Raw genomic sequence first — 26,731 nt, forward strand, 5'->3', positions numbered from 1 at the left:
ATGAAATTCTGCCACATGTGTATTCACCAATCTGCATTGGGGCAGAGTGGTGAAATAAGCTCCAAAACTTTCTCCTCAAAGTGAGAGGAGGCCCTAGCCCAGCAGTGAGACATTAACGGGTCTTACTAAGTTACTTCACATTACGAACAGTCGAGTAAAAAATACACACTAACCTATTTTTCGCATGAAAAATGTTTTGCTTAAACTAACCCATTATAATGCATAAGCGACCCTTTGTAAGATTAAGGCACCCGAGCGTAAGAGCGATCAAAGTTGTCTCTGCTCAGTGAGGCCACACCTTATTAGCTATGGTCACCCTGACCAATCACTCGCGCTCACCGCGTTCCACATTTAAAGTGACGTCAATACGGTCATTCGAGCGTCGAACGCCGAGCGGGTCGCACGTCTTTTGATCACTGAAGTGGCGCACCGTTTAAAAATAATATTTAAATATAAATCATCCTTTGTAGATATACGAAGGTGATTTTCCGACCTGATTATTTATCAATACGTTTTTCTGCGTCGCCTTAATGGCTCAAAGACTTACCTGTTTATTTTTCCTACACGTAGCGGGGAGCGTTTTTATAATTACAATAAATCATTTGACTAATGGGAATACCTTTTTTTTTTAAATATTCTTGATCATACAGGATATAAATAATATATTATATGCGTATTATATTCAAGTTAAAGGCAACTAAATCTTTACTTTCATGATTTATGTATAACATCAAATGAATATTTTGAACTTTTGAATTAAATATCAAGACTACACATTCCACATTAATAACATTCAAACTTAGTAGAGCTTGTCCTATCCACTGAACTAACTCGTCTCAAAATACAATTTCCTTAATTTCCGTAAACAACTCACTGGAAAATAACTCTCAGAGCGCGGCAGTTTTATGTTTTAACATATTTATATATTATATATATACGTTATGTATGTAATAGTCGAATCAAAATATATTTTTTTCTTATATAAATTAATCAGCGTAATCAATCCTCGTCTTCGTCGACTTGAAAATATATATCCACTGAGTTCTCCTTTGCCGATTTGAATTCCCAAGCTGGTCTGGATGACATTGTGTTCGATTATGGCTTTGACTTTCACAAGAAACACGCTAAGTAGAGAGGTCGTAATGAAACAATCGATTTTACTTATACGAAATTATATTTAACAGTTATTAAAGTCGCTGCTCCCCGCGCACTCGCCGCAGACGGATGGCAGGTACGACGACGGTATCAGGATGACCGTTTCGTTGTACCGCCTGTATATCGTCACTCCCGTCGAATTAGAGATTACCTTCACGCCGTCGTCTGTTGGTATTAATCTGAAAACAAAAATACACCGTGTGGTAAGTGATCACCATCGTAGACGTTGGCGCTGTGAGGAATAATTATTATATCTTATATCGCCAATGCCGCATAGACCTTACCCAGGTTATGATATTATATACACCAGGTATAGACAGATTATACCAAGCACAGGGGACATCCCTTGCGCCGGCTGTTACTGTCTTTCTTCTCATAGCTAACTTATAATGTTATGGATTCAAACAGGAATTTAAGTTACTACTATTTTTTTAATAGTAACAATGCCCTAAATTAATCCAGGAATTACTAATATATCATTTACCACTCGTGTTAGGAGTGGGGGCGACAATAGCCCAAGAGGTCGAGATCGATCCTGCGACTGCTAATATCGCCCGGGGGCCCGTAAACCATTGCGCTGTTTACGCTTAGTTTAATAAATGCCATTGGAAAAAAGTAACTCTGGAGTTCCGCGGCGGTAGATTTTATATATATTGATATTGAATTTAATCATGACACATTTGATACCAGAAACTAAAATTTTCTATGGAAACCAGGTTTCTATAGGATCTTGACTTTTTAGAGTTGTCATTTTTGGAAGGTGTGTGTTTTATACCTGGGGTTCAGTTCAAATAGTTGTATAGAGTTTTTGTGGAGAGCAAAATTATTGAAGATCGCTATCACATCAGACTGAGAGCAAGGGTTGGCGCAAATGGGAAGGCTTTGAAATAGATCGCCAAGCAAATTGTTGAATTGAGACAAATTGCATTCTAAAATAATAAAGACATCAAATGTAAATAAATTACTGCGGTCTTTATCATAAGTCACGACACCAGACTATACGTATGAAAGTCTAGGACCGCGAATATCCTAATTGCCTGTAAGTCTTCAAGCTACTCTAGTTTCTTATCGGGTCTTCTCGGTAAGATCGAGGATCCCACCGGTGGAACATTAACGATTCAAAAGTGCTCGTAAAGCTAACTTCGAAAAACTATGTTTAAGAAAACATAATAAACTCACGCTGTGTTTGTGCTCCTGGTGGAGGTGTCGCTGCTGTATGAGGCGTGCTCTCCGTCGTACATTATAATGCCGCCATTTTGTTGACGCAATATTACAAAACTGCAATTAGACATTCATGAAAATTTATTCATAGTTGTGTAGAACACACTAAAGAATGTTTAATTGAGCTTCTCGTGAACTTGTAAAGCTGTAGATATCTTAGTTATTAATATCTCTGGGCCCATAAACACTTTTGGGTACTTCTGTCAATTTATTCTCAACAACAACACTAAATTTGCAAGTTGTCAGTGTGGACAACAACTCACGTCGTTCACGGTGCGGTTTTGACTCGGTTGCGTCAGTCGTCTTCCAAGAATTCGTTTTTACATATAGAACTTAGTATTACCTTCTGCGTAATCAATTATAGGTGGGGACCAAATGAATATTAAAAAAAAATGTAAGAATCACATTACCTAGGCGTCTCGGAGCAGTCAGCGAGCACCAGTCTCTCAGGACACTGCAGTTGCTCGAGTTGGTCCACGTCACCGGATAACGTTTGTATCGTCGACTCTTGGAGACGACATTGACCTGGAGCAATGATCAATTAAAAACTAAAATCTAATTACATGATCTACGAGTTGGCAGCTCGTCCGTGTATCAGCTTGGCAATGCAAATAGGTTATGGTGCCAGGATTTTGGACTCAATATGATAACTAATATTTGATATATTTTATGATATATTTATACTTATATCGGTGTTTTTTAATTCGTAATAGAATTAAAACCTTAAAAATCTATCTTATTTATTAATGAAGAACAAATTTGACTTTTAACTTTGAAAATATAGGATTTGAAATCATCTAGAAAAACTAGACCATATCTCTTAAAAATAAAATGTGCAAAGTTATTTCTCGCTTCATGAATCAGTTTAGTTTTTATGTTATTTATATTATTATTTATATTATTAATATAAATATATTAATATAAAAATATCACACGAATAGAGTTACAAAAACTAAAAAAAGCAATCTCAATATACAGGGTTATTGATAATTTGACGTATTCCCGTTAGGAGGTAATAAGGGTGATTATTTGCGATAATTTTAATCCCCATATGCATACTGCAACAGTGAATCATTTTTGAGATACGTGATAACGTGATAACGTTTTTTAACTTTGTTCAAAATAAGTAAAATGCGACTTAAAAAATTGATTTTAATGAACTTACGATTTAAATATCATGTTTTCTTCTAATTTATAAAAAAGATTAGGAAATGGTTATTTGTTAATATTCAAACAATAAATATCGGTCCTAATTTAAAAATGTGAGACGAAAAACGATGATATTTCAAATTTTTTTCCTCAAAAATGATTTAAAAACAAAGTAAAAAACGAAAATCATGTCTTGTAGATTATTTTAAAAACATTAACGTTTTCTTGGCTTTCCAAAAACATAACAACGTAAAACAACTAGGAACTTATTTCAAAGCAACCGAAATGAAATGACCACACAGGACGCTGGTGGAAATTCGTATTCGAACAAAACTTAAGGGAATATTTCGTTTGTTCTTTTGTTTTAACAATATTGTTGTTGTTGCTGATTTTTCGAAATTGCAAACTCAGTCAGACTTTGTCCCGCCTTTTTTATATGGCATACAAGTTGATGTCCCGCTCCGCTACCCAGCGGTGCGTAAGAATTAAGTAGATCGTATTATTACCTCGTCCATGAACACGCGTAGTGTGTGGCAATTTTCATGCTGATCGGTCAATAGGTGTCGTAGGCTATTAATCTCACAGATATACCGACATCACTTTTTATTTATTTATGAACTTTATAGAGCAGTATATAAAATATGTTGACATTAAATATGAAAATACAGAAAATTGCTGTTTTCCATTAATTTATATATTTCTTTTTTGCCCTATTTATATATATAAAATGTCAACAATAATTAAATTTGTTATAATAGAGATTTCTGTAGGTGTGTTTTTATGTGTGTGTGTGTGTGTGTGTTTTCTGTTGAATATGGTTAAATTGTCGTTCTCGTTTTAAAAATTGTTTTTTTTTGTGATTTTGATGACCGATGGACTATATTAAAGGGGAGGATTTTTTTTATATATCTCTATATAATTTTTATTATATAGAGAGAAAATGCATGAAAATGTTCAGAAATAGGGACTTGTAAAAAATACGAATAGACATTACGAGTATATCGAAAAGAACACGCGAGCGCAACTCTCTCTTGCTAACCGGAGGGGAAATTTATAAGTAGTAGTAGTATCACTGGTACTCACGGTACACTCCGAACCGCTTCATCAGCTGCATGGAGGTCCAGCTGTCGAGCAGCCACGCGAAGCTGTCCGACTCGAACTGGATCTCCGCTCCTTTGTTAACGATCACTGATGCTATCCCGTCTTTTTCCTATTTTAAAACGAAAATGTTTTTCATGAAATGAAAACATCTTGATCGTAATCAAACAAATCAATCACGCGCCAAAAATAAAACCAAATCGTATCTTCGTTCGAAACGGCAAATCTGGGGAAGTTGAATCATTATTGTTATATCATTATTATCATATTAGGTTTAAAAATAATATATTATTATATGTTTTGTTTTATAAAAATACGTCCTCGTTTGAAAATATATTTACAGGAAAATAGTAACAACTGAGTTTCTTGGCGGTTACATACAACGGAAGATACAAAAATAATCCGAACAATTTATTTATAATTAAATACGTATAGTTTATATTTTACGGTTCCGCGTCCAAATCGTGGAGGCCAATTACTAAGACTATTGTATATCTCGTCTATATATAAGAACGGTAATACAAATCGTTCCGGTAGGCAGTTGGAATTTTCACAGAACACGACTGCTATTATCTTGTACTTAAGTAAATTTTAAACGAGTGACTAAAATACGCCGCACAGCCTAAACTGGCGCTAATGTGATGAAAAATTGCGCAAGAGTTCCTCATGGAACGCAGGTGATATTTCACCCAGAGAGGATATTTCAAAATTCATCTCATAGGGGGACTAAATCAATTGTACTTTTTTGGCAAAAACTATGTTATTAAAATGATGGAAAAGAGTGACTACTGAGTTTCTTGACGGTTCTTCTCGGTAGAATCTACATTCCAAGCCGGCGGTGGCTTTATGATCAGTACAGTTGTGTAAAATGACAATTGAAAACTGCTTGAAAAAGTCTACATGAATAATGTATATTTTGATTCGTTTTGCAAAAAACTACACGGAAAATCAGTGGCGCTCGACCGGATTTAATCTCGATATTCTTTCTCGGGACCCAAGATATATTGATACAATTTAGTGTCGTCTTATTCTCAATGTTTTAGAGAAGAAAAATTTTATTTCATTGAAATTTCCCGAGGCGTCCCTGCGGAGCAGACACGTGTCCAAGTGTCTCGGGTGCAATCCGAGCACGTCTTTACGAGACGCTTCATTTATTTGTTTGTTCGCATCCATCGTTCTCTGCGGTTGAGGATCGTGAAGGAATCAGCATATTCCTTTATGCTACAGCTACATCTGCGGTACATTTATCGATAACGTTTGAGTCGATGTACGACAGAATGCACTTCTTTAATAGTTATGTGGACAGGCAAATGGGCCACCTGTCGTTAAATGGTCACCACATTGACGCTGACAGAAATAATAACCATTTATTACATCGCCAATACGCCACCAACCTTGGGAGCTAAGGGGGCACCCGTTGCCTGTAGTTAAACTGGCTTACTCAACCTTCAAACCAGAACACCTACCGGGTGGGTGGTACCTACTATTTTAAACTAACATGCTTATAATAATTTATTTTGTAATTAATATTCTAAAATATCATCTAGAATTCCATAACCATTTTTCTGTATTTATTTATGGAATCCCCGAAAATGTCAAGTGACTTTGAGTATTTATTATAAGTTCTACCTTATCTTACAAAAGGTGCATTTTGTCCTAGTTTAGTTTTCTATGGTCTAATATGGTATGTAAAATACCCTTATTGGATAACGTGGACATAGTTTCCTAGGCACGTTAAAATTAATTCCCTTAAGAATTTGAAGGCAGTCGATTCTATGTCTGACAATTTTGTACAAGAACAAAAGATCCAAGAGGACTCTACGACTTGAAGGGCTACACATGTTATAAAGTTTTAACTGATCTGTGTAGTTGTAATTTAGTTTAGAACCTTTACTTGACATTATTAAGCATTAAGATTATAATGTGGGCTGAGTTCGTTGGCTTCACTGTTCACACGCGTCGCACACTTCGATGTAACTAATATGAATAATGGTAGTAATATTTTGAGAGACTTTATAGGACTGTCCATGATCATGGTAAAGAGGAACAAATCCCAAGTGGGGCTAATAATATGGGTTTTCTGATCAGAATGTCTTAGTGGAACCCGCATCCCAAAAGTTAGCACTGCTTCCACTTCGTTGGTTCTGCTCTTGAAATCTTCCCATTTCCGGTAACTCTCGGAGTTAGGAAATCGAAAGTGCTTGTGCATTATGATCGATGTCTCCGACAGCTGATTAATGTTCGTTAATAATGGCAATCAGGAATGAAATCTGCTGGTACGGGTAAAACACAATAGTATGCGTCAGGGCGCAGATCGAGCCGCGGCATAAATATATCTGGTATAAAACGACGCAGTTTTAAGAGACAGTTCTTTGCCCAGTGTGAGAAAATCAATGCAGGATGATAATTGTCTATGAAATACAAAAAACATTACCTTAATAACCGCGGAGGTGTTGATGTAGTCTAGAGTGCCCAGAAGCTGCGCGATGGGTGTTCCGGGACCTAGACCTAATCCTGGGAGCAAGTCGAACTGGTGCAGCTGGAAAAGCGACATTAAATTGTCTACAAAATCAATGACGACAAACATCACGAATGATTATACAAGCGATGGAATATCGACAAAGTTAACAACGTACTTTCTCGATTCGATTTCTCATGTTCTTTTTTGTTTAATGCGACAGGTCCACGGCTTGTAAACACTTCAGGCTATTCTGTATAGATGTATCTTTCAAAAATCCCCAATGAGTTTCTTTAGTCAGTTTATTTATTTATTTATTTAATTTTAATGGAAACAAACAGTACATAATAATTTTTATACATATCAAAAATATTGATTTGGCAGCTTTTTTGTGTTGGTGTATTAATTATATTTCAAATATAAAAACTATACTCAAATATCAATACGCTCAAATCTGTCTAATATTGTACCGAGTAATCCGACGTAGACATTCTTTTTTTAATTTGTGATTTTTTTAAATATGATATAGATGGACCGGCAAGTGCGAACTGATGGTGAGTGGTCACCATCATAGACATTGAATCTGTAGAGATATTAATCATTTCTTACATCGCCTTTTCATTTGAATTATCAACCTTGTGAGCTGTTATGTCCCTTGTGCCTGTAGTTACACTGGCTCAATGGCGGTGGAATGTAATACTATGAGTGGGTAGTACTTATCCAGAAGGGCTTGCACAAAGCCCTCCCCCATTAGTAAAGTATAATTGGAATTGGTCTCACCCTTTCCCCTTTAATGTCAACTTCGACGTATCTCTCGACGTTTCCGTAGTTGTACTTCGGCGTCCCCCGGTACTCTATGGTGAGCTTGCTGTCGCCGGAGCCGGCGGCGCAGGTCTCGTAGGCCGGCGACGTGCGGTAGGTGACGGTGGTGCGGCCGTGGTAGGCGGCGGGGTGCGTGTTCAGGTCCTGGTCGGCCGGCGCGTGACTGGTGTCGTCTTCGAAGTAGCACAGCTGCAAGTTAAGAGACATGGTTTTCATTTAATGACGATTGCACGTAATGGTTGTAAAATGTAAAATACACCTCAATTGAATGGGTTTGGGTCTTAAAAAAATTATAAAAATGGAATAACTTCTATTGGCCGTGGATTGAACCCAGAACCTCAGGATTGACAAAAGTCAATGACACTCAGAATGATTTGCACAATCAGCACTTCAGACCAAACAAGATAAGGGAATGACTCAGTAACTCAGTTGTAAGTTTTCTTTTCTTTTGAAAATCTTTTTAAAAACCAGTTCTTTATTATTGTTTATTTTGTCTGTGGTTCCAGTTGTATTAATCAAGTTAAAATTACTTGAATTTATAGAGCAAACGAAGTAGTAAATGCTCATAAGCCCTGCTCACCTTCCAAAACCTTTTATTCGGATCATCTTTGAACGGCTGGTTCACATACAGAACCGACTGCACGGAGACGTTTCTACCGACACATTCCACGTTTGTGTCCGCGTCGATTTTCAAAAACATCTCGTCGTCTCGGTCTTTGTTTTTTCTGAAAATTTAATTGTAACACATAGAAAACATGCAGGCTAAAAAGGACATTACAAGCTGTGTGCACCATGTACACCACGGTGAATAACCTTATCACTTTAAATCACTGAGCAATTATATTGACGTAATTTGTTTTTATTCATCATAGAACGGAAAATATTATTCAGTAATAAAATAAACTCCTTTTGATTCCCTCTATACTATCTTCAGCACCTCGTCGGTCTGTTCGTAAGTTAGTGCGACCGAACAATCGAGTTCCATTTTCGGGGGTCGTCGAATCATAATTCAGAGTTAGGATGTTGGCAATTTTACACACCTGTGCCTCGGAAAGAGAAAACTAAAATAAGAAAATGTTTATGTAGGTCGCAACGCAATAACAACTAAAGTACATTATACTTCTGAAAAACGAAAGTCTATAATAATAAAAACTTTTTAGTAATTATAAAAAAGGACATGTGGTTTATCCCAATTAGATGAACCATTCATCTTTAAGCCAGTACCGACGTCACCTTACGATGCTGCAATAGATATATTTTCGTAAGAGTATTGGCACTACAACATCTCCTGCGTAGCCGGAGAGATGCTATTTGGAATGGCAGTCGTGACCAAAATCGTCCAGGATACCTCCGTCTCTTTCTTCCGTGTACTGCATACTATATGTATATACAAATTTAAGCACTTACTTGAAGTAACGCAGAACAGTGTTCAATGTGAGTCCCATTTTATCAAACTCGACAGTATTTTTGAAACTGAATGCAACATGCAGGACCTCATCGAGCCCGAGGGTGGGGCGCGTGGGGGGCACGACGAGACCGCAGCCGGTGGAGGTCATGAAACGTTCCACCGAGTTCAGTACAGACTGCTGTGACGGTAACATGCTGGAATATAAATATTGATAATTTCAAAGGGTTTATAAATTCAAAAACATCAAAATCATAATTTTCTTTATTTAAGTAGACTCATAAAAGCACTTTTGTACCTCAAATTTTATGTTCACGACTCAGAAAGTAGACTACCGAGAATTGACAAAATAAAGTTACTCTATTCTAACATTTTAGTTACATATTATGTCAGTAAAGTAGATAGAGTAGAGAGATTGGAGAGTATATTTATTCTTGCACACACAGATCTGCACTGTAACATCTCCACAGCACAGTTGACGAGCCTTTGAGAGCGTGGACGCCATTTAGTTAGAAAGATATTATGTTTGATGTTCGAAAGAGTTCACTTACTCGTAAGTTATAAATTTGGACATAATGTACTTTTCTATAACTTCCGCTCCGGACATTTTTCTCTCGCAGTCGAAGAAGACACCGCTGTCGTCCTGAATACGAATCGTTATTTCAGTATGACGGTAATGTGCGTCCAAACTGTACTCATACAAAATATTTTCACGTGCGGAACATGATTTAAGTTAATATTATCACTTAAATTACCTTCTTCGGATAGGAGGTCGAAATCCAATAGATATAAAATGCCTCACGGTAACGTTACAATTTTATCAGGGTGGGAGTTTTGAAAATATCTCACAAATGTTAAGATAATTTATCATAATATGTTAGTAAGTTTTATAGTGTCAGTAACAAAGCATTAATATTACACAGTAACAGGCCTGTAGTCCTACCACTAACAACAGTTCCCTTTCAAAGTTCTATCAGTGATAACATTCATCTATTGCTCTTGTCAGTAAGGGTCGGTCTGTCACTTCACAGTTCATTCTCGGTACGATCTCGATCATTAACAATCAATCAATTTTGTAGACTAATGGTCACTGGAGTTGGATTAGAACGGAACATGTCTTTGGATTGTATGAAATGATAAATTGTGTTTTAGTGGAGAATATCTAACCAGAGAACACACTGTGATCCTGTGATCTTAGTAGTTACAATAATGTCACTTGCTTTGTTGGTACAAATAACTAAATGAAAGCCAATTGATGATGATAGTATTCATTAGCAGCCCGTAAATGTCCCACTGCTGGGATAAAGGCCTCCTCTCCCTTTGAGGAGAAGGTTTGGAGCATATTCCACCACGCTGCTCCAATGCGGGTTGGCGGAATACACATGTGGCAGAATTTCGTTGAAATTAGACACATGCAGGTTTCCTCACGATGTTTTCCTTCACCGCCGAGCACGAGATGAATTATAAACACAAATTAAGCACATGAAAATTCAGTGGTGCCTGCCTGGGTTTGAACCCGAAATCATCAGTTAAGATGCACGCGTTCTAACCACTGGGCCATCTCGGCTCTTGATAGTATTCAGTTCACTGATAATCTTTTTTAGCACACTGGAATTCTTCAGAAAGGACCCTAGCGGGCCAGTGGAGGACCGGCTTATGTTGGATTTTTACACAGTAAAACCACTAAGATTTCTGCCTTCGGCACGGCAATTTTGCCTTTTAATTGATGTGAATTATTATTATTTTTTTTAAATGTTGATAATCATATTTATTGAATATACGAGATAATAAAATACCAACTTCCCCTCCATTGGGAGACACCGAGACGACCTCGAGTCCCTTCTTCGAGTCCATCTCGACTTGCACTCGGGAGTGTATCGCCAGCCCAGCGTGTTGCGCGAACGGGTTCGGCCAAGTCAGACTGCAAACAAATAAAAAATAAACTATAATCTACATTGCATCAAAAACATTCCAAAAGAAATTCGGTAGTTAGTCCTTCCCTCCAATTAGATACACATAATTAAAGCATAATGCATCAATGATAAATAAAAAATCGCCTGTCACAGAGCTTGAGTTTACTTTTTGGCGCGAAATTTGGGTGTTTCGGATGTACTATTTCTGAGCCATAGAAATCATGTCGTTTCAGTTGGTTTTTGGTATTAATTATGCGTAAATAAAGTAATCAATGTAATCGTTGATTATTATTTGTTATTATAAAGTCAGATAGTTATTCGTTTATTTTTAAAAAATCATTTTCATTTCACTGGTTCGTAAGAATATCTATTAAGAATATAAACTTAAACATAATACGTGTTAATTATTATTGTTTTTTTTAACATCAGGCTTGAGTTAACGAATGGGAAAAAGTCGTAAAAATTGAGGAGTAGAACTATAGAAGCGAAGACCTCGCCGCAAAAGCATGAATTGACCTTTTTAGAAAGTGGACGCTACACGTGTGTCTTTACTTCTCGTGCTCATACAATGTTTGCCGCTGTATCTATTAAAGTTTTTGTTGATATATTTAATTTATTGTTAAGTTTTTTTATTAAAAATCGCTAAATTATATTTAATAAACTTTGAAATAAAAGTACTCATATGAAATCTTTGATTATTATTATTATAAATTGAATATTTCGTACATTAAGCGAACGGTTGAGGATATCTTTAAACCTCAGCCTATAGTTTAACGTTATCGCTCGTACGACATTAAACACTAGCCGGAGTTGCCGGTAATCCTTAAAGAGTAACCCCATGGGAAACGGTTTCATTAATGATGCAAATAAGCAAATTAAATACCATGTTTACATTATGTCAAATTGTGCTGGTTAAGGAGTGTCCTCGCGCTCATTGTCACATAAAACAGGCTTTCAAACCGGGAATGACCCGACCTATACATTTCGCCACCTCGAGTCTAGTTACTATCTCTTTGCGAACCAATCTGATTTCGGTCTTTTAGGAAGAGCACATGAAAAACAACCCACCAGAAATAGCATTCCCTGAGTACACTCCGCAGTGCTTGACTGCTGAATGTTTTTCAATGGAAAGTTAAAAAAAACAAACTGTTCAATGTCTGTGTCAATGATTAACAGAACTCACGTGATTTTCTTATGTTCGACGGGTTCCACGCCGACCTTGAACTTGATCGGCAAATGCGTGACGAGAGAGCGCTGCAAGCGCACGCCGTGCTGCGAGCGCAGCAGCGGCGCCGACGTCGACAGCGACGTCACGCTCGTCGCCTGGTACCTGAGAACAAGCGGTGACTCGGCGCGGCTGACCTCAACCCGCAGCCAAAAGAAATGTCGTATCTACAATCGAAGGCTCCAATCCATCTTTGGTACTGATTGATATTCTTATGATTATCTCAATAACGATACTGCACTTTCGTACGATAACTAAGCCAACTCTTAACGAGCTACATTTTTTTTTATCAAAAATATATTGATTGCAATACAGTGCCTAATTTTCATGCATTTGTATTTATAATAATTCGGCTTGGTGGTGAAAATCGGGAGGAACCTGGATGTGTCAGAAAAAAGTCTGCAACGGACAGTTAAAACATGTGGCGGAACACGCTCCAAAACCTCATCTAGTTGAGTGAGGCGTTAATTGTGGGTTTAATTCAAAGGATGGTTATTTACCGTATATGCAGGTCGTTCTTCCAGTACAGCATGTCGGCGGGCTCGACGGGTGCTGTGATGTTCCCTCTCACTGATGTGAACGTGACTACTGACGACTGCAGACGGATCGGTGTGCCTGCAAACAACAATAGAGTAATCATAAGAAGAAAAGATTAAAGACTTTATAATTGCCAAATGTATCGAACCATCTAATCTATCAATCAAAGAAATCATACAAATACTTTGGCTTAGGCTTTGTGCAGACCCATCTGGATTGGTACCAGCCACTCAATACAGACTCTACCACCGAACAGTAATACTATTTTTACAGGCTTGAAATGTGTGTGTGTGTTGTCCAGTGTTAAACAGGCACAAGGGATATAATAACATCTTAATTCCCTAGGTCGAGAGTTTATTGGTGATATGAGGAATGATTAATATTTATAGTAATGTCCATGAGCATTGAGGTAAGTAGTCATTACCTGCTGGAAGCATTAACTATGTTAAATAAAAAAGGCAATTCTCTTTTCTAAGCTATTATATATCTAGGGTCGCCTCGCGAACTTTTCCAGGTCCTAAACAACCTCTTCGAGATTTTTATAACTTTAGCATTTACAATGTCAGTCGGACCCTTACCGAGTTCAGTCGGCAAGTAGACATCCATTTGCACCGGATAGTACGCCATCTGTTGGTTGATGTGACTCCCGAAGCGAAGAAACTCCATTATAGATTTTTTAACTGAAAAAACCATAAAACTTTTGCAAAATATTCATGAATATTATCATAAAAGGTCCGAATTTTTTCAGGCGTTAAGCTCGTGAGGTTTTATATACGGCTTTGGGCCACTCTGTATAAAGTTTTCGAAGTGGCGAGTCGATAGAAAAATTTGCTCTCTATTTTATACGACATCTTCAATATTCATAGATAAAAATAATACTCGTAAAATTGCTGATGAAATTTATTGGTGGTTTGCTCAGTGAATGATTTTAAGTGAGCCAGTGTAATTACAGGGATAAGGGAGGTCCCTTGGGTGGTTGGTTGGTGGCGCATTAACGTTTTTAGAGAAAATAGTGTCTAGAGGAGTAGATGGTGGTGATCCTTAACGTCTTATAGGTGATCCATTTGTCTGTTTTCCTTGACCGAATAAAAAAAACAATCAAGTAAAGTTAAGACTTTTTATATGGCGGAGACATTTGAAACTGGAGTTCTTTCTTGATATCAATCCTTTTTTGGCCCCTGGCTTGAGTCTCCATACGTTCATCAGCTGAGTGACGCTGTTAAGGCCGAGGCATCTTACAACAAAATAATATAAAGGGCTTACTATCATTTTCGTTCCAACTTTCGAACCTGGACTGGTTGACGTGAGTTGCGAACACCGTCTTATCGTGAACCTTCACCACGATGTCGATGTGCACCTGAAGACACACGGAACATTTATTTCCACTCAAAAACACTGAAACGTGTCTGTCACATACATAATATTAAATACGTGTGTATTGTCTGTATGTCATTGCAGGAAAAGAATTTCTAGCCTGTTATGCTTCAGTAGAATTAACATTCCGGAGGAGTACACATTTTATATGGATATACAATTTTGTTTCGAAACACTTTGCCCTTGGAAAAATGGTGCAAAAAGCTTCATTAATAGTATAACACATCTGGTGACAGGAGGGCTGGTTCGTTTTTTGTCCAGAGGATCGGAATTGCGATTCAACGGGTAAATGCTGCTAGCATTCTTGCCACCATTTCACGCGGTCAAGATTTATACAGTAACTATTTTTAATTCATATTTGTATATATTTAAGCACTTAATGCTATCAATTTATTTACACTATTTTGTGTCATTATGATTTAAAATTAATTGCTTTTAAGTTAAATATATAATAATTTTAAATTTTATTTTATTAGTTTAACGAGCTTAAACTAACTACTAAAGCCTGATATAATTTTAATAATAATATATTTATTTCATCGTCAAAATTGTAATTGAATAGACTTTAAATCAAATCGAATCATATTACTTATTCAATATAGAAGCATTACACTTACTCATTGATTTGGAAAATAAAATACCCTGACTTGAAAAGAATTGGCGAAAAAATCCAATGGGCTTATAGTAGGGATAACATGCATTTTTAATAATTAATTCGAATGCCTGTTTTAGAATAAGCACGTCATTTACAACTAGAAAGCATATACGAATATGACTTAACCTTCTACATAAACTAAGAAATTCCAGACCCACTTGGTTAGCGATTTAGCATGAAAACTAAACTCGCCGATAAAGTTAACAAATGTTAAAACCATCATAACATCCACTCACTTCTTCTGGTGTCTTCAAACTCGAGACCTTCATTTTTTCCAAAACTTTAACTAATTTTTCCACATTGTCATTTTTGGAGTTTAGTTTGTATATTTTCTTAAACAAATTCGAAGCAACGCCTTCTGCTATGATGTAGATCTAAAACACGCCAAATATGTTAGAGAAATAAAAGAACCGAATCGTTGTTTACTCAGAATATAAAACAAATGGCAGACGGAACGCGCGGAACATTATAGTGAAGCAACAAAAGCGAATACAGAATAATGCTATGGGGTCATTTTTGCAACCCCTTCTAGGTGTAGCCAACTCACTCACCAGATATTCTGTATTTCGGTTTGAATGAGTGAGCCAGTGTAACTCAAGCACGAGAGACATAACATCTCCACTAACAATGTTGGTGGCGAATTGGCGATGTAAGAAATGTGTAATACTTCTTAAAGTGCCATTGTCTATGGTGGGGACCACTCACCTTCAGGTGGCCCATGTTCAATTATGTATGTCATAAAAAAATCAACGCACTCCATCTGCTTTAGCGATAGGCTGTTTAGCGATAAGTCGGAACCTTTTGTTATCTTCTTAACGCAACGTGGAGAGTAACAAGGCGCATTATTATTGTGTAATTATTTAAATGTCGTCGCCGTTATATTTTCACTTCTCATTCATTTGCATGCGAAAACTTTTAGTTTAAAAGGTTTTAGGGTACAAATGTTGGCTCAGCGCTGTTCGGTAATTTCGCATAAAATAATCCAAATTGCGGGAGACTCGCCTGCTCGAGTTCCAACATATTATCTTACTCGGTCATTGTCTTGTGTTATTCCTGTGAAAGTAATTGATTTGGAACAGAATATGCCGTCACGAAAACAAGGATGAAACTACTGTTTTATTACAATTGAGACTGCGGATTGAATTTAGTAACGATAAAAATATTTTTTTCCTTTTTTTCTGGTGCAAGTAAACACTACTAGAAATATTTGAATTTGAAGACGGTTCGACCAATTTTTTCTCATCCACCGGGCTCGGGTCTAATCGTCAGTATGGGACGGTATATAACTCCGTTGAAATTGCATGTCATCAATAGATATGTCGACTAATGAATGCACTCCAGTATGAATACTCACAGAGGCCACGTATGGTCTTCGTCCTCCGGAAGACACAGTGAGCGCCGCGAGGCTGGGCGCCGGCTCGGCCCCGACGCTCATCAGCTGCACCCAGGGACTGAGCTCGCCGCTAGACGCTATGTAGTTATTCGTAGCCCAGTAAGTTGTGTCGGGATTCCTCACATATTTTGCAACAAATGGGACGTAGTCGGCTCTGAAATAAAATTTTAGAAATCAGTTCAACTCGATACGTGGTGGTTGCTGATGTACAGTTTTATACAGGTATACTCTACGTCAAAGTGAGTTTTGGAGCGTGAAGTGCAGAGTTATCCTTCATTCTGTATTAGTATTATAACCAGACCGCGATTATCCGCGTGACTGGGCCTCCTGTCCTGTTAGTATTGGAGCTTATTCAAATAAGATCGAAATATATTCTATTCAAGTAGGTTTCTGCGAGCACTCTTGAATCGCCGAGCAGGATCAAATTGAATGTAAAGCCATCAGCGGCTTGAAATAAACATCCTACAGAGGAAACTCAATGGTCTCAGTAGTTTTTCTTTTTCTCAAATAAAAAATCACGGGAATTGCGAATGCGAATACTAACCTCATACAGTTTTGTTATACTAATATTTCTGTACGACTTAGTCGAAACATAAATTGAATCATCTACGCGTATTAATAGTTTTCAACAAAAGATTTAAACTTGTTAATAAGCCAAGTTCAAAGTTGTCCCAGACCACTCCACTGCATAAATATAAAATTACCTGAATATACATGCGATGGAATTCCATCCGACAAATGCAATATTCATAATAATTCCTTCCATGTCGAGCACGAAATGAATTTTGAACAAAATGCTCACGGAAATGCATTCGCGTGACCGACACGCAAACTTCGGTTAAGGTCTGTCGGCGTTTTATTGGGATTAAGAGAAGATCTGTGACATGATTTGCAACATTTTTTTAATTTTATTTCTTGTCTGTATTTCTTACTCGCCGGAAATATTTTATTTTAACGTGAAACGTCTATTGCTTATCTTGTACACAGTCTTGTCTCTCCACCGCCGCTCTCTAGTGCCTCGTGTGTGCGGCGTGTACTTTACACTTTGTCGCTAATTTACATTTTATTAACTAAGCTCTAAGTTTTTATTGATTTTTCTGTACGTTTTTTTTTATTTAATAGGTAAGTGGTCCCTAGTGGTAACTGGTCACCACAGCCCAAAGACATTGACGCTTTCTGAAATAGTAAAAAATCCTAACATCACACGCACCAATCTTGAAAACTAAGCGGTAGAATATCTGATGAGTACCACCTACTCAAGAAAGTGTATTCGTTTCATTTAATTATATGTACATTATTTTAAAAAACCATTAGTTTCGATGTTCACATCCGTTGAAGGTCACGTGATTGCCACTTTATTTATTGACGATAATATCAACAACACTTACACATTTCTGTATCTGCTGAAGAATTTGTTACTGTCCAAACTTTTCACGGTGGTATACCAGAACCTCTGCAGCTCCTTGCTGCTGGAGGTCGCTATGAAGTCGTGTATGAAGAGGAAGTCACTTTCTCGCATCCCAGAGCTGAGGATGTCATGTAACGCCGCTATTCTAAGCTGGATGTCTTCTTGCTCGTCTAATAGAATTGGTAAAGATGTCTCTAAAGCCTAAATATGGAGTAAAGTGGTTTGAATAATATATCTTTTAATTAATTCACCTGGTGGTAGGGCTTTGTGCGAGCCTGTCTGGGAATACAATAGCAATACTTATCATTTTTGTGTTAAGGTTTGAGCCATTGTAACTTTCCCTCGTACCAGTAGTACGAGGGAAATAACTTTCAGTCTCCAGGAAAGGTGGAGCATTGTGGTGGCGATTTAAGGAAATGGCTAAAAAAATTGCGGCACCAATTAGCAGTGGTGACCACTTACCATCAGGTGGCTCATTTGTACATACAATAACCATTCATAAAAAAAAATCCAATCCTGATACCAGCATAATCATAATCATTTACACTTCCAAGTTTGGTTTAAACTTTAAGCATACACAGTATGCATCATTAAAAAAATGTTTATAAATAAAATTGGCCTCATAATATTATGATTATTTATCAAAATATCCAACAATCCTTGGGGATAATAAATCTTGGAGGTAATTCGCCATGATCAGAAAGAAAGCAGGTTTGACGTAATTTCCGAGGTAAAGGAAATTAGACAAGACAATTTCTTGACAGAAAGACTGATGAAACTTAATTGGTCCGACCCGAGATTGGAATGCAGGCTCCCACAATGTCCAGCCCAATGAGCCAATACTCACTGCATATCCTCGATTCTCGTGTCCACAAGCCAGTGACGCCCAAAGTCTCTCATGTCTGTTTCTCGTCCGATCCGCGTATATTGTGCGAATGTACGACTCTGCCGTGTACCCTAAACTGCAGAGTCCCTGCAGCCAGACCATGCGGTCTAAGTATTGAGGACAATCTGAAAGAAACGTTCGATTAACAAATACGTGAATCAAGTCAAAGTCAAAAATCTTTATTCAATATAGAAGTGTTTACACTTGCTTATTTATTGTCAAAAAACTACCACCGCTTCGGAATTTAGCACCTCGGACCTGAGAAGAACCGGCGAAAGAAACTCAGCGGGATATATTTATAATATAGGACTAATAAGTATAAATATTCCTTGTACTGATTTCTATGTGAACGAGCCCGTTCTTAATCAATTACTTACCACTGTACATCCTGAAGTATTTGACAACGATATTGTCAAAATAGTCCTGTTTGACCTTTCTCGCTTCCGCAGTCTTAGAGACCAGAACGGCAAAAGAAAGAATTCCCGCATGCCTGATGTCTGAAGGAAAGTCCAGTCCGAGCTTCGTGAAGGTCTCCAACTCCTCAAGAAGATTCTGACTGTGGTTTGCCACATTGAAGGGTAGCTTACGAATGAGGGAGAGAAGAGTTGCATCTTCAATTTTCTCCTGAAATTTTAGGTGCATCATTAAGATTTGTCATGCTAGGGTGGTCCCCCACCCTGGAGTCCGTAATGTAACGTCTAGGATTCGACATTGAGCATTCGCCAGTCAGTTGCTTTTAGTGTCAGACAAATTGTATAATTACAGATTCTGCACTTTATGTGTGATTGTGCTCCCGGTGAGTAGAAACCGACCTCACTTAACTTTTACAATAATAAATACAATTATTCGTTACAAGCGATAATCAATTAACTAAGCCGGCTTGGCTTATTATACTTCTAATCAAAAAATCTTGTAAGCAAAAAAAAAAATTGCTTATGAAATGTACGTTTTTAAATTGAATCTATTTTTTAAAAAAATAATATTAATTAAAAATTGAAAATAATAACCTTTTCCTCTACAACTAAATACTTGACAAATCTTGCGCAGGCGTCGCTCCTCCCATGCGGCAGGACCTCCAAAAATATATTCCTCGCCGTCTCCAAGTCGTAGCTCGTGCCCAGCACCAGGTCCTCGAACAGTTTTACAAGAGAAGCGTATGACAGACGAGTAACTGTGCTGGAAATGACGAGATGCTTATATTAAAGTTAAATAAGACGCACCACACATATATGTATGTACAAGACGGTACTGTCGACCTCATTTGCAAACTCATCGGCTGATAGCCGATGGGGAAGAGAAGTTCTGGAACGTATACCTTGAGTCCAAGAATGGAACGTATGCTGCAAAGGACCAGATGGTCTGATGTCTTGAAGGTGACTGTGAGGAACGTTAGAATCAACGAACACAAGATCAATCGGAGTAGCGCAAATTACAGTTAAGTTTTTTATAGTAAATGTTTGTTATTACGGTACATCTAAATATGCTTATTGTTAGTGTATTGTTTAAATGTAAACAATCATGAAATACTTACTTCAAGAGATGAATGAAATCCAAATTGTGTATGACGGACGCATTCTTCACGATGTTATCTGCGTCTATTCCTTTCTTAGCTATTTTTAAAAGGATCTGAAATTAATAATAATAATTTACTGTTTTATGAAATGTCTTTACAGACAATAATGATGAAAAATACCTTCCTTTAAATCCAATAACAATTCCCTTATCATCGTTGCTCGAATTTTTTACTGACCCGAGAATCGAACCCAATACCTAAATAATATCTAAAGGTAGCCTCTTAAGCAACTGGGTAGTTATTAACAAAGAAGTTATTTTGATGACATTCGGTCAACGAACGCGTAAACCGTCGTGATTCCATGAACACACGGAATCACGACGGTTCAAACATCACTCGGGCAATAAAGTAACGAACACCGGAATAGGTGATGATGATAATGTCCGTTCTCAACGTACACTCGCTAACTTTGCACCGTCTCGTGCACAATATTATTTTTATTATTTTTATTATTTTTATTATTATTATATATTGCGTGTACAATATTAGGAATAGTTAAGTGTCTCTTTTCTTATTTTTCCAAAGACACAAATACAATTAGTGTTAATTCATCTTTGCCCATTGATGATAGCAGTGCAAGAAGTATAAGCAATGCATTATACGTAGGATTAGTCCCCATATATAAGGAATGCGTTATACGTAGCACACTGGCTCACTCATCTTTCAAATCATAACAGCATTATATAGTATTTTTCGGCGGAAAAATAAACTTACGAAACTATACCACCGATGGAAGATATGTATCTTTAAAGTTGATTTCTGTACCTCATATGTTTTGTTCCTCAGCTCGCTCTGAGAGACCGTGAGGATGCCGGTGGTCCAGTCGTCGAAATTCCCGGCCACGTACTGCAAGCTGGTCCGAGTCATGTTCAACTTCTCTACCGTCGGTGACGGGGAGTCGGTATCGTAGGAGAGCGAGAGCCTGGTATGAGACGCAACTTTGAAAATATCAAGTATTTATTGATTTCTAAATAAAACTAAAAATATGGAAAGTGCCTTAACGGATCTTCTGGATATATTACACATACCTTAAGGGCAGCTTTACTTTTATCTACCTATCTACTATTTACCAAATAGCAGGGGCATATAGGTCGAGAGGACTGTCTTTACTTTTCACGAAGACGTACTTACTCAGAAGTAACCCCGAGCACGTGCCCACTGACTCTGTACTGGAACACGCCTCGCATGCTCAAGCTGTTGAGTCTCTTCCCATTAAACTCGTAGACACGCTCGGACGTCGCTATGTTTTCTGGCTGAAATAAATACAAAAACTTTTAGCGCACGAATAATATTATAAGGAAATGTTTTCCAAGGTTGCATCTAAGTTGTGAAGTACATTGATTTGTTTGAGATTTATTTATTTTCTATTTTTGATCCCTGGTCATTAAAACAATATCTCAGAAAAAGAACAAACCTGTGAAACAGAGACTGTTGCTAAATTTAATTTACAGTTTGCATGCTAAACCGTGAGAGCCCCCACTGGTTACAAGACGAGAATCTAAATCGATGTTCCTGAGTTCAAAGCACCGCTGTAATCATGTGCTTAATTTGTATTTATAATTTATCACGTGCTCGGTTATGAAGGAAAACATTGTGAGATATGCTGCACGTGGTGGATAAGAATCTGAATAAGCTCTACAACTTGAAAGGGAGAGGTCTCTGCCCAGTAGTGGGACGTTAACAGGTCGTTACTATTATGCAAAAGGTAATTATGGTAATGAAACGAACTCTTCATCTGCTGATTTCTTATATTGCAAACAAAAGCAATTATGAAGTTTTGCAAAAGTAACAATCTGTTGGAGCCTCTCAGTTCTGGGCTTGTATTTTCAGTCCGAGCTGGTGTAAGTTTTACTTTAACTGTCAGAAATTAAGTTAAATATTATATATTTAATATATTTGCGTAGAGGAGGTTGAGTTAACTCAGCTATAAGAAAAGCAAACAATTTTGCCACGTAGGAAATTGGTAAGCTGTACTAACCGCTCCTCTGCCATTATCACCACCCCAAGGCACAGAGCTCCAGCTGGTTTCGGACACGACAGACGCCTTTTGGTACGAACTGTACTTCCTTATGGTGTTACCATTCGCTGTGTACACCATGAGGCAGCTCTCGTAGAGACACGGCTGGAAAATTCAAGGTTAGGATTTCAGTATTAACTCAGAAGTATGTATCTTTATGATAATGTTATGTATGTACGCAAAAACATAAATGATTTTCCCAGAAATTGTGACGTACATTCTATTAACACTAGGTACAAGAATAAACTTGTTACTCCAAGTACCCGATTACACAGGGTTAGTAACTCTTTTTTGGGGCAATGTATACGTTTTTACAACAGGATCCCAGAAAACTTTCAAAATTATTCAATTATAAAATTCAAAAGAATCGTTAAAGAGCGTTTGTGTGCTAAAGGATATTACAACACTAATAATAATCCCATAGTAGCTATCATAGTATGGTGCATAAATAGTTTAAGTATCTCCAATTTCTAGATAAATTTACAGACTTTCTAGACATTCATACAGGAATGATCAGATCTATTTAAATCAATTTAAGGCAACTGGCATTTTAGAAATATCAAGTCATCTTTCTTTGTGTGCATTTGAAAATCATTAAATTCGATAATCCAAGATGGTTAAATATTTACCTCCTCATTAGTATAGGAGCCGATGTCTTTCCTCAGTTGGAAGTTGTTCGAAATGGCCCTCTTCAGGTTAGTACACCACACCGGCTCGTCCGTCACGTACAGGGCGCTGATGAAGCCATTTTCCTGGAGCGATTGAGTTATAATTAATTCAAATTTAAATATATTTGCGTTCTCTTATCCGGAAATTAACATTTTACGGTCGTGTGGAATTTTCATTAGATTGGATTACGAGAGCAAAGAAACAGTGAATATCCGTTTGAATACACGCGTCTGTGGTGCGGCTTATGTTGAGTTAGCTTGTGATTTGCTTCGGTTTACGAAGTTAATTTAGGAGACATTATTACACATAGCAAACAGTATAAAACGTGACATCAGTGTTAGTTCGAAGAATGAGTATCTACTAACATACACTTGTGGTTTAATCTGTGGTAACTTGGAACTCGGAATCAGATATTTGGCACAAAGAAAGCTTGAACCCCAAGGAAGGAAGTAGATTTTTTTTTACATAAAACCAAACGACTCCACGCAGATGAAGCCACGCGCCAATACTAGTGATAATTAGATCAGTATTCACAGACAGTTTAGTAAATATTTGCTAAAGTTTGACTAACCTGATAATCCACTTCCCAGGGCCATTTGAAATACTCAGAAGCTTCCTCTAACTGATACGACAAGTAGCCAGAACTCTGGCTGTAGAGCGACGTCTGGAAAAAAAGAAAGAAATTTGGTTCGATACATATAATTGTATTTAACTAACATGACTATGTTTAAATGTTGAAAAAGAGTACCTAACTACTGAGTCTCTTGCCGGTTCTTCTCTGTAGAATCTACATTCCGAACCGGTGGTAGATACACTTAATATAGTTTGTTAAATGACAATTCAAAAATGAGTGAAAATTCAAAAAGATACGGAGCCAATTATTGATGGCGATGTCCGTGATCCCAACATATATAAAACTGAAAGTTGGTAAATCTGTGTGAAAATTGGCATATGGCATGATTTCCTGTAATGAAATGCATCCGTACACTAATCACTTTGTGGTCATTCCCCGTTAGATGGCGCTACAACACATCAACTCCAGCTCCATTCAATCGATGGTTATGACTCTTGGTTTATGTAAAAGTAAAACTACGTCTGTCCGGTTTTGCAATTATAATAGAAATATACTTTAATTGGTGGCAGGTCTTCGTTAGCCCGTCTGGATAGGTACCACTCACTCATTAAATATTCTAAATTGTGTTCCACTTTGAAGGGTAAGTGAGTCAGTGAACAACAGGCACAAGGGACTTAACATCTTATTTCCCAAGATTGGTGGCTCCAGGGCGATGGGCCATGGTGACCACTTACCACTAGGTATTCCATTTGCTCGTTCGCCAACCTCATCATCACCAAAATATCATAAAAAGAAAGAGTTATTAGTAGAAGTAGAGTTACCCCGTAGTCTTCTAACTTGAACCTGATCCTGGTGTAGTTGTCGTAAACTGTGAGTAGTAATCTCGCTTCTATAGTCCAGTACGAGTCGGTGGAGGGCGTTCCGGTCGACACGTTCGTCTTCAAGATGTAGCTGTACTGTCTTAGCTCGGGAAACAGTACTTGGACTCCGGCTGATGATGAGAGGGAGATGCCTGGAATTTGTTTATTTAAATTATTTCTACTTTTAAAACAGATCAATTTATATTCTATTAAATAAAGAAGTTGAGCCTTTCACAAAGATAAAAGGGACGTAACGTGTTTCATAGTCTAACCGTTCTCAGTAAATCGGCTATCAAATAGAACAATTTGTTTTTAAATCGGACTGCTACATTCAGAGTTTAGCGCGTTCAAATAAAATTATTAGAATAGATTATTAATTTAAAAATCACTAATGACGGTACTTAAACCGACCAAAATATAAAACAAATTTTAAGATATGAGAAGTAACTCACCGACTAGTAGTAACAAGCAATTAGATATCATTATGTCCCGTTATCTGTAAACAAACAAAACGTATACGACAACAACGAAACGATAAACGTCAACACATTCAACTAACGTGCTGGCGCTTACGACATTCTGCTTGTATTGCTTGTATTAAATTGGAATAAACAAATTTGATTACACTCGCGCCGCTGTATGATTTATTGCTCAGGGATGATGGTATACATTGTGAGGAAACCTGCATGTATCGGAAACTGCCACGTGTGTATTGCACACTGCCCCCTGCACTAAAGCGGTGTGTGTCATCTAAATTGAAATGCCTCAATGGGTAGCTTTGCCACGCCTAACAAATCTATACAAAAATATAGCGTTAGCATTTTTTTTTTTACAAAAATATAACTTGGATTCAAATAAATATTAACATTTTCTATAATTATAGGTGTGTGACGTCACAAACTAGGAGAGCCTTAGATTTTAATTTCAATCCCAACTTACGAGTATGTCTTAGGGTCCCAACGTTTTATAAGAAAACAATATTGTTAGCATTGGGCACTATTTAACTCGATTGATTGCATTTCAATAACCAATGTAAAAATAATACCAGAATTTAAATTCAACGTCAAATTGTAATTGATGAAACAACGAATCAAAGGATTCGTGTGTAATCGACATCACTGTCTCGTAACTATCGACGGATACGTATCTAAGCCCGTTCGACTGTCCAGGTAGACGTGCCAGTATGTCGAGCGACGGGTGGTCACAACCCCCGAAGATAAACTTTGTTTACAGCGTCGCGTATTGATATTCTCAATATTATTAACTTCCTATTCGTTTCAAGGAGGTCTGTACGATAAATATATATATAAACAAATGAAGAAAGTCTATTATTGTTTTGGAAGCTGAGGACCTGGTGGTGTTCACCTCGCCCACAGAGACTGGCATTGTAGGCTGTAACTGGCTCCCTCACCAATCAAACCGGAACAGCAATACTTTACAACAGTGATCAGATAGCGGGCCAGTGTTAAACATTCACTGTCTGACTTTTGATAATTAGTGAAAATCGTTGACATGCGAAATTGATTGCATTAATTGTAACAATTAGAGGATGTAAGTGTCAGAATAGCGTGCGATCGCATCGCCTTGAGACATTACGATCGAAACGACGAATTAGAGACTGGCCTCTGCGACCTGCGCCGTATCAAATTATAATTTGCTAAGATTTTTTATAATAATCGTTTAGTGTATATAAATTTTACTAATGTTATTTATAATATATATATTTTTTAATAATATAGGACGGACGAACAAATGGGCCACCTGATGGTAAGTGGTCACCACCGCCCATCGAAAATGGCGCTATAAGAAATATTAACCATTTCTTACATCGCCAATGCGCCACCGACCTTGGGAGCTAAGATGTTATGTCCCTTGTGCCTGTAGTTACACTGGCTCACGCACGCTTAAAAACTGGAACACAACAATACTGAGTACTGCTGTGAGGCGGTAGAATATGATTATGATGAGTGGGTGGTACCTATGGGGCTTGCGGAGAGCCACCTCCACCAAGTAACTAATTACTTATTTAATTATATCTACTTAAAACATTCGTTTACATAGCGGTACGAATCAGGCGACGCACAATAATACCACTTTCAATATTGGAATCAAAATAACACCAAAAGTTTGCGAGAAAAATGATGCACACACAGAAACAAGAAGTATTCATCACGAGACCTGTGACTACTACGAAATCGACAGGTTGAGACGGATCATTGCCACTTATATAACACTTAATATTACACACGAAATATTGATTAATGAATTATCGTACTCACTTTGTGAATCGTTTAAAGTGTGTGTATGTATGTGTAACACGACCGGCTCCCTACACCGTG

General features: G+C 37.4%; 1 protein-coding gene across 1 annotated transcript; it reads right to left on the reverse strand.

Annotated features, from left to right (window-relative positions):
* Window positions 1-1,161: 1,161 nt before the first annotated feature.
* Window positions 1,162-26,731, reverse strand: LOC125074848. The gene is made up of 29 exons (XM_047686305.1): window positions 26,672-26,731; window positions 24,845-24,888; window positions 24,354-24,544; window positions 23,530-23,622; window positions 22,919-23,041; window positions 22,251-22,394; window positions 21,404-21,525; window positions 21,038-21,194; window positions 20,231-20,325; window positions 19,707-19,875; window positions 19,077-19,323; window positions 18,661-18,824; window positions 17,794-18,014; window positions 16,367-16,559; window positions 15,249-15,386; window positions 14,247-14,340; window positions 13,562-13,663; window positions 12,947-13,061; window positions 12,405-12,551; window positions 11,109-11,229; window positions 9,860-9,951; window positions 9,311-9,505; window positions 8,484-8,628; window positions 7,862-8,092; window positions 7,058-7,162; window positions 4,609-4,735; window positions 2,787-2,901; window positions 2,335-2,433; window positions 1,162-1,334 (listed from the first exon to the last, which is right to left on the reverse strand). The coding sequence occupies exons 2-29, from the start codon at window positions 24,873-24,875 to the stop codon at window positions 1,178-1,180; spliced, it is 3,933 nt and encodes a 1,310-aa protein (XP_047542261.1). The 5' UTR covers window positions 24,876-24,888; window positions 26,672-26,731; the 3' UTR covers window positions 1,162-1,177.

Source organism: Vanessa atalanta, chromosome 28 (assembly GCF_905147765.1).
Source record: "Vanessa atalanta chromosome 28, ilVanAtal1.2, whole genome shotgun sequence".
Lineage (NCBI taxonomy): Eukaryota > Metazoa > Arthropoda > Insecta > Lepidoptera > Nymphalidae > Vanessa > Vanessa atalanta.